Genomic DNA, 9,738 nt, shown 5'->3' on the forward strand with positions numbered 1-9,738 from the left:
GTTTAATTTAGCAACATTTTTCTTAGTGGTTAATGCTATTTGTTTCCTGTCTTAAGAAAATTTTTGCCTTACTCAAGGTTACAAAGATTTTCTATTTTTTCTCTCAGTGGATAATAACTAGTTTTAGCTTTATGTTTAGATTTATGATGTATTTAAAATTAATTTTTGTGTATGGTATGATACATAGTCAATATTTATTTGTACATGGATATCTAGTTTTTAGCATCATATGTTTAAAAGACCATACTTTTTCTCCACTAAATTACTTTTATAGCTTTGTTGAAAATTGACTAAATGTATGGGTAAATTTTTGGACTCAATAAAATGAAGATTTTCTGTTAATATAAGAAGATTCATATCAGGCATCAGTAAACTAAGGCCTATAAGCCAAAAATGTCTTGTGGTCTGTTTTTGTAAGTAAAGTTTTATTAGCATATGGCTATGCTAACATAGATAACACTTACCTATGGCAGTAACAGCAGAGGCGGATGTAAGTATTTGTGACAGAGACCTTGTATCCTTCAAGGCTGTGAAAATATCTACTATCAGATACTCCATGGAAAAAGTTTGCAAACCACTGAACTGTGCCTTCATCCTTAAGGCAATACTGTATACTCGTGATTACTATAGACTTTTATAAGAAGCCTTGAAATCAGGTTGTCTTTCAACTTTGTTCTGCTTTTAAAAAATGGGATATTTCAGGACCTTTGCATTTTTTACTGTGTTTTAGAATCAGCTTGTCAATTTATACAGATGCCTGATAGGATTTTGATTGGGATTGCATTGAATCTGTAGATCAATTTGGGGGGAAATAATAGCATTAAAATATTAAATTTTCCAGTCCAAGGATGTAGTATATTTCTCTATTTGTTGAGGCTCTCTTTAATTTCCGTAATATTTGTTATTTTTAGTGTATAGGCCTTATACATCTTTTGTGAAATTTATTTTTAAGTGTTTAATTGTGCTAATCTAGATGGAATTTTTAAAATTTTATTTTTCAAATGTATGTTGCTTATATGTAGAAATACAATGGATTTTATATATTGACCTTATACTGCAGCCTTGCTAAATTCACTCATTCTTCTAGTTCTGCATAGTTCTACATACGTGATCATGTCATCTGTATAAAAAGACAGTTTTACTTTTCCCTTTCTAATCTGTTCTTTTAAATCTTAATCTTGCCTTAATCTATTCTTTAGAATCTCCAGTGTAATGTTGAGTAGAGGTGGTAAGAGCGGACATCCTTGCCAGTATTGATCTTAGGACAGTCATTTAGTTTTTAACCATTAAAGTTCACTGTAGGTTTTTGTGTATGACTTTTATCAGGTTAAGGAAATTCCTTTTTAGTTTGCTGAGATGTTTATTTTTTAAATCATGAATGTTGAATTTTATAAAATATTTCAGTGGATCATGTGTTTTGTGACTTAAGTCCGTGACATGGTAAGTTACATTGATTTTTGGATGTTAAACTAAATTTGCTTTTTTGGGATAAAACCCACTTGGTCACGATGTATTGTTTTTTTTTTTAATATTGTTGGATTTGGTTTCTTAATGAGTTAAAGATTTTTGTGTCAATATTCATGAAAGATGAGGTCTATTGTGATATCATTGTTTGGTTTTGGTATCAGGATAATAATGGCCTTGTGAAGTAAGTTGAGAAGGTTTTTTTCCTCTAGTTTTTGAAAGAGTTTATACAAGATTAGTTTTCTATGTCCCACCTGTATTAATATTTTTTATAAATAAGTTTCCTAAATGTTTGATAGAATTTACTAGGGAAGCAATCTGGGATGGTTTTTTGGCCTTTGATTTTTATTAATAGCCAAGTTGTAAGAGATATTTTCCAAAGGGTGCTTTCTTGGCACAAATTTGAAAATACATTGGTCTTAATTCTGCTTTCTAATTTTGTCGTATTTGGAAGGGGTATTTATGAGAAGTTGAAAGCCAGTCTTTCCAAGTGTACAGTGTAAACATACTGTAGCTCTCCCCCTTCCCCCATCTGTGGGGATGCATTCAAAGACCCAAGCAGATGCCTAAAGTTGCAGATAATATTGAATCCTGTAAATAAGAGTTTTTTCTGTACCTACATACCTCTGGTAAAGTTTAAACTACTTTTACACTTTGGGGCCATTATTAAGCATAATAAGGGATCAAGCACTGCAATACCACAACCATTGATCTGATAACTGACAGCTACTAAGTGAATAAAGATAGGCAGGGTACACAGAGTGGACGTGCTAGAAGTGGGTGCTCCTGTCCCCAGACAGGATGGAACAGGCTGACGTGAGATTTCGTTGTGGGCAGTTTAAAACATGAATTGTTTATTTCTGGAATTTGCATTTAATTTTTTCGGGCTGTGGTTGACTTTGGTTAACTGAAACCACAGAAAGTGAAACTGTGGATAAGGGGAAAGTACTGTAATAGGGAAATAATTTTATTGTTAAATTTTGGTTAGACTTTTAATGCTGCTCTTATAAAATATTTGATTGCTTATTCACCTTTGTTTTTGTTAATTTTAGGAACTTAAAAGGGGTTCAGAAAGTCAAGCAGAAGGGAAAATGGAAGGTCAGAATTCCCAGAGTCCTCAGCAGATGTCACAGTGTCTCAACACATGCTTGGAGCAAAATGGTCATGTTCCTGCAGTACCAGATACACAGCCAGTTCTGCAATATGGTAATCCTTATGCAACACAGGAGACAAGAGGTTATTAAAACATTTTTCTTTGGGGATAGCTGAATATGGAGTTTTTTTGTTTATATCTTTGTGGGATTAGAGAACTGCTAGTACAGTCAACTCTAATAGAAACATTATAACAAGCAATTTTAATGTTAACACTAACAGGCTTCATCTAGATGTGATTTGCCATGAATGAATGAGTAGTCTATTTGCTTATTACATACAGTTCTTATTTTAAAAAATAAAATTTTTTTGATGTATTAAAATGGCCCTTTATATCTTGTTCATTATACACAGAGATTCTAATTTTAGTACTAGGTTTCACCCTTCCCTTGCAAAAATTTTATTTCAGATGGAGCAGATGGTGCTTTTTACCCAGATGAAATCCAAAGGCCCCCTGTGAGAGTACCCTCTTGGGGACTAGAAGATAATGTTGTCTGCAGCCAGCCTGCTCGAAACCTTAGTCGACCTGATGGTTTAGAAGACCCCGAGGATAGTAAAGTAAATTGAATTTCCATTTTCTGAGCCTGCCCCTTTTATTTTCTTTACTGTGTAGAGAGTTATGTGGTTATGTGTGTGTTGAAAGAGTGAGTGTGCGTGTTTGTGTGTACATGTGATTGCTTACTTGATTTTTAGAAAAACCTGCTTCTATTTAAATTTGAAAAATCAACCATTAATATGTTTCATATTTACACTTCAGGATTTATATACTAAAGTAAAATATCAAGTTTGGAGAATGACCTCAGAATATTAAGACTTTAATCTTTAAAAAAATTTTTTTTTAATGAGACACAGTTCACATATAACAACACTATATTAGTTTCAGGTGTATAACATAATGATTCAGTATTTGTACATATTGTGAAATGATCACCATAAGTCTAGTTACCATCCATTTTAGTTAATTTTTTCCCACTTGTTGCAAAACCATGTAAGATTTATTCTCTTAGCAACTTTCAAATATACAGTATCATATTGGCTGTAGTCACAGATGGTTTAATCTTAATTATCACTTAGTAATTTACTATATTCTTCTGATGTGAATATAGTAAGCTGGAAGAAGCATAGTGTTACTGACAATATTATGCTTCACTGTGCATCTTTTCATTTTAGCAGTTATATCCCACTTGAAATTTTAAGGTGGATTCTTTATTCAGCTAGAAAAAGAAGGAAATGTATATATCATTCTTTTTCAGGGAAGTACTCCTTTAGACATTGTTAGTATTTAATCTCGACAACACAATACTGATGATAATTGAATTTGTGTAGCATGTCATTATTTCTATTTCATTTAAGAGCTTTACCATTTAATAAATAAGTTCTTTTGCTCATAGCAGCTCTTTTTGGATTTCCTGTGCATTAAGATAAATTTAAAAGAAATGCTTTATCGTGCTCTTTGCAAGTACAGTGGTATCATGACCTGTTTCTCATTTAATCTAGTTTGCTGCATTTAATTGCTATTAACCTTTGCAGAAACTGATCAGTGTTCAGACAGGCATGATGTTAGCCCTAGTGCTCAACACCCATAATGGAGAAAAATGTATTTCTCTCTCCTGCCTTTTGGCCTCCTGTGTCCATTACTGGGAATAATTAGGAAAACTGTCAGAACTTTTGTAGCCTATTTAAAGCCTAGAGTATCATTTTACTGCTTTTCCACACCTTCACTTCACATTTTGCATATTTAATCTGATCATTCTTGGCACAGATGTTATGTGTGACAAGCCCCTCTCTTCCGTAGTCATCTGCTTCAGTTTAATTAGCAGAATGTTCTTTCTGATCTGTGTGCTTTGCCCTGCTGCAAACCCATGAGAAGCAGTGTTAGAGTCTTGTGCTCATTTGCTGACATGCTTAGATTTGGTAATGAGATGGAAGGGCTTTTTAATAGACACACCTTGGGCAATTGCATTTTGCAATCAGAAGATTTTTCACATCAGACAAACTAATTTTTATGTACATTCAGACCTTTTTTTTTTTTTTTTTAAATTCTTGTCTCTACAACAAAAAATCACTTGCAAATGAAGTATTTTAGTAAGTAATTTTAGTTAGAGTATAGAGAGCAGATTTGAGTCGAGCTGTTTCTTTTCTCTGGTTCTCTGCCCTGGGAGTGATTAATAGCCACAGGACTCAGTATCTTTGAGTCAAGGTTGAGGTGGCCTATTCTTTCAGCCTAGTCCAGTCAGACATTCTTGTCTCTACAACAAAAAATCACTTGCAAATGAAGTATTTTAGTAAGTAATTTTAGTTAGAGTATAGAGAGCAGATTTGAGTCGAGCTGTTTCTTTTCTCTGGTTCTCTGCCCTGGGAGTGATTAATAGCCACAGGACTCAGTATCTTTGAGTCAAGGTTGAGGTGGCCTATTCTTTCAGCCTAGTCCAGTCAGACACTTACCATATCTCCTCACTTCACCAGAAACTGTGGGCAACAAGCAGATCAAAAGCCTTTTATAACTTCCTCTTACCTAATAATTGCAGTAGCAATAACTAGCATGATGATGATGGTGATGGCAGCAAACATTTCTACAGCTCTATTTGCCCGCTAATGCTTAGCCCTCTTTTAAAATAATTTTTCAGTTATAGTTGGCACACAGTAGTATATTAGTTCCAGGTGTACTACATAGTGATTAGAATCTATATAATGAAGCGATCATTCCAACCTAGTCCCCTCTGACACTGTACATAGTTATTACAATATGATCGACTATATTCCTTATGCTGTACTTTATATCTCCTTGACTTTTGTAACTACCAATTTGCACTTCTTAATCCCTTTCCCCTTTTTCACTGACCACCCCCTAACCCTTCTTCCGTCTGGTAACCCTCAAAATGTTCTCTGTATCTATGAGTTTGTTTCCGTTTTTAAAATTTTATTCTTTTAGAGTCCACATGTACATGAAAGACAAATGTGGCATTTGTCTTTACCTGATTTACTTCAGTTAGCACAATACCCCCTAGATCTATCATGAAATATCTTTTTCTCTCCCTTTACTTTCCAATTGTGTGTGTCTTTTAATCTGAAGCGAGCCTGTGTAAGGGTCTTGTTTTCTTATCTATTCAACTACCCTGTCTTTTGATTGGAACATTTAATTCTTTTTCATTTGAAGTACTTGTTGATATGTGTTATTGCCATTATTTATTCATGCTTTTTTTTCTTAAGTCCCTCCAACATTTCCTGTAATACTGGCTTGGTAATGATGAACACCTTTAGTTTTTTCTTGTCTGGGAAGCTCTTTATCTGTCCTTAGATTCTAAATGATAGCTTTGCTAGGTAGAGTGATCTTGGTTGTAAGTCCTGGGTTTTCATGACTCACAATATTTTGTGCCAGGCGCTTCTGGCCCACAAAGTTTCTGTTGGGAAATTGGCTGACAGTCTTATGGGATTTTCCTTGTAAGTAATTAATTAATTGCTTTTCTCTCTGTTTTTAAGATTCTTTCTTTGTACTTAACGATATGTCCTGGTGTGGGCTTCTTTGGGTTCATCTTGTTTGGGACTGTCTGAACTTCCTAGGCTTGAAGTCTGTTTCCTTCACCAGGTTAGGGAAGTTCTCTATCATTATTTCTTCAAATAAGTTTTTTAATTTCTTGGCTCTCTTTTCCTTTTGGTACCCCTATGATGCGAATGTTGTTATGCTGATGTTGTCTCAGAGGCTCCTTAAACCATCTTCACTTTTTTGAATTCTTTTTTCTTGTTTCTGTTTTGATTGGGTGTCCTTCACTACCTCATTCTCTAAATCAAGGGTCCCCAACCCCTGGGCTGTGGTCTGTTAGGTGTTAGGAATCGGGCCACACTTCAGGAGGTGAGCAGCGGGTGAGCCAGTAAAGCTTCATCTGTATTTGTAGCCACTCCCCAGCGCTAGCATCACTGCCTCAGCTCCACCTCAGATCATCAGGCATTAGATTCTCATAGGAGCACCAGTCCCTGGTGCCAAAAAGGTTGGGGACTGCTGCTCTAAATTGCTGATTCGATCCTTTCCATCATACACTGTCGATTCCCTCTAATGTACTCTTCATCTCAAATATTGTATTCTTCATTTCTGACTGGTTCCCTTTTATGTTTTCCATCTCTATTTTTATGTTTTCTTTTTGTTAAAGTTCTCACTGAGTTCATCTACTCTCTTCCCCTAAGTTCATTGAGAATCCTTGTAAACAGTGTCTTGAACTCTGCATCTAGTAAATTGCTTGTCTCCATTTTGTTGAGTTCTTTTTCTGGAGCTTTGCTCTGTTCTTTCATGTGGGACATGTTTCTTTGTCTTCTCGTTTTGGCTGCCTCCCTGTGTTTGTTTCTGTGTATTAGGTAGGGCTCCTGAGGGTCCTGGTTTTAGTTGAGTGGTTTAATGTAGTAGGTGTCCTATGGGGTCCAGTGGCACAGTCTTCCCTGGTCATCTGAGCGAGGTGCTCAAGGAGTGTCCCTTGTGTGTGCCCTCCTGTTCTAATTGAACCTTGGTTGCTGTTTGCATGTCGATGGGAGGGATTGACTCTTGGGCTGATTGTGAGGATTGGCCGATGAGGGGCCAACCCTATGAAGCAGGATTCACTTTAGCAGGGCTCTGGTGCCTGTCCAGTCTGCCCTTTGGGTTTGTCCTCCTCAGATGCAGTACTGGGTGTTGCTGTGGCATGCTGGTCAAAGCAGGCCACTGGGTGGGCTGGCCCAAGGGCCTCCTGGGAAGGGTCTGGCTGTAGGCCGGGGTCAGCAGCAGCCTGTGCACCTCTGGGGCCACCTTGTAAGAGTCACCAAGTAATCCAGAGATGGCTACCACCTGTGCTGGGCATATAGGTTCCTCAAGAGGCCAAGGCAGAAACTTAGGCCGGCTGCCACTAGTGCAGGGTTGGGGACTGCTCAGCAAGAGGTATAGGGCACACTAGGCCAGATGTTTTTTTTGGGTTCTATGAGCTTTTGAGAGATTTTAGGAAAGTGCAGCAAGAGCCAAGGCAGCCTATTTGTATGGAATAAACCACTGGCAGCATCTTGGGTGGGCCACCAAGTTGGGAGGGGCAGAGTCTCAGGGAATCACCTGGGTGGAGTGACCTGTGTTAATCCAGGTTGATAGAGGCTCAGATATGGTGGCCCCTGTGTCCCCAGGCTAGGAGGGGGGGAGGACTCAACAAAGGAACAAGGGAAACTACCAGCACATCTGTCTGGGAGAATGCTGCCCCTCCAGCCCTTGCCCTAAAACTCGGCAGCTCTGTCTCTCCATATGTCCCTGGTGCTTCTGGAGCAGCTTCCCTAGTGTTGGATCTCAGCGAGTTAGTCCAGTGAGTAACTCTGGGTGCAGGCCCTTTAAGAGGAATGTCTGTGATTACTGCAGCCCTCCATTTCAGCCATAACCTCTGCTGTCTTTCACAGCCAGAGGTTGTGGAGACTTCTCTTACCAGTCTGGAACCTTGGGCTGGGAGCCCCACGTGGAGCTGGGACCCCTCACTCCTCAGGTGGGGGAGGGGGCTCTGCAGCCAAGATAATCCTCCTGATTCTCATTTGCCACTTGTGCTTGTGGGACTGGGCCATTGCATGTCTCTGCCCCTCCTACTGGTTTGAGGTTACCTGTTATGTTTGTCCCTAGTTGTAGGGTTTCTCTTCAGCCAGACCTCAGGCGACTCCCAGTGATAATTACTCTGTAGTTTTGTTATAATTTTAGTGTGGTCATGAGACAGAGCATCTACCTTCTATACCATCTTGACTGGAGGCCCTTTAAATATATTAACTCATTTGTTCTTCGTAGCAGTCTAAGAGGTAGGAAATATTACTCTCTCTCTTGAGAGATGAATGAATTGCCTTGCTTCCCATCACACAGCTGGTAAGGGTACAGCCAGGATTTGAGCCTCATTAGTTTGGCTGTAGAAGCTGTGGTCTTTAACCACCTGTCAACTTATCAAATAGGTTAAAGCAGAGGTTCCCAAACTGTCTCAGTTCATGGCACCTTTAGCATCTCAGTAAATTTTTTTTTTATAGCACCCCATAAGCCAAAAGAAATACTTAATAATTAACTAATAATTGTAATAACCATTTGAAAAAAGTAACGTGAGTTGAAAATTTATATTTATTCCATGCTTAAAACCACAGTTACTAAGGGATGTGTGTGATTGTTGATCACTGTACTTCTCCTCAAACCTTGGAATCAGACAGGATAAGCCACCTTCATTTCCTGTTTCACATTGATTTTCACAAGGCACATGCTTTGTCTTAGCAAGGATTGCCAACCAAGCTTCTCAGAGATAAGATGTCTTCGAAAGGAATGTAGCACTATCTAATGTTGAAGCTGAGTTGTCTTGAACTAAGTTGTTAATGAGTTATGTGACAAATGTGGAATGTTTCAGCATATTTAACTTAGAAAATAAAAAATAACCCATAATACCCCTGTCATTTTGCTGTGGTGCCATAGCCTCCGCCACAGTTTTCTAGAACCATTGGTCTAAACCATTGCTACTCAAAATTATGGTTTGTGGACCATTGTGTAGGTATCTCCTGGGAGTCTGTGGAAATGCAGAACCTGTCACTCTAGACCTACTGAGAATCAGACTGCATTTAACATAATCTTAAAGTGATCATGTGCTCAGTAATGTTTGAGTTGCACTGGTCTGGACTTCCTAAGCCCATCTCCAAGGCTGCATTACTTGGACATGGGCTTACCTATGTTTTCATACCTTTGTTCAGTGTTTCCACTCCACCAGGATTGGCTTTACTCCTCTCCCTTTCATTTCTGAAAGACTGAGTAAGGCTCACACATTCTATTTATGTTTGGTTTGTTTACAGCTTTTCACCTGAGTCGCTCACTATGAATCCTGAAACTGAACACAATTTTTTGTTGTTAGACATTTTTTCCTCATGATTTTTTAGCTTTTATTCTCAGGAGGTTCTGTTGATTCTCAAAGGGTCTGTGACTCTAAAATTGTTGGGAACCACAGCTTGAATCAAGGCCTGTTTCTCATTTGTCATGGTGTGGTGGTTGAGTTTTTGCCTTTCTTAAATTTTGCCATTTTTTATGTTGTCTTATTTAAAAGTTTTATTTTGATTATAACCAATATGTTTTCTGTTTATAAAAATAGTATATAATTACAGTGCATTTATTTTTAT

At 37.8% G+C, this 9,738-nt stretch overlaps 1 protein-coding gene across 2 annotated transcripts in view; it reads left to right on the forward strand.

Annotated features, from left to right (window-relative positions):
- Positions 1 to 9,738, forward strand: part of TAX1BP1 (Tax1 binding protein 1) — a 66,568-nt gene that overhangs the window by 50,705 nt on the left and 6,125 nt on the right. Inside the window, exons 15-16 of one of the 2 annotated variants that reach the window (XM_006912022.3) lie at positions 2,517 to 2,700; positions 3,026 to 3,174. In XM_006912022.3, the coding sequence (XP_006912084.1) occupies positions 2,517 to 2,700; positions 3,026 to 3,174 (333 nt within the window). The remainder of the gene's footprint in view (positions 1 to 2,516; positions 2,701 to 3,025; positions 3,175 to 9,738) is intronic. The other variant, XM_006912023.3, reaches the window with a different exon arrangement.

The sequence above is a fragment of the Pteropus alecto genome, unplaced genomic scaffold, assembly GCF_000325575.1.
Source record: "Pteropus alecto unplaced genomic scaffold, ASM32557v1 scaffold21, whole genome shotgun sequence".
NCBI lineage: Eukaryota > Metazoa > Chordata > Mammalia > Chiroptera > Pteropodidae > Pteropus > Pteropus alecto.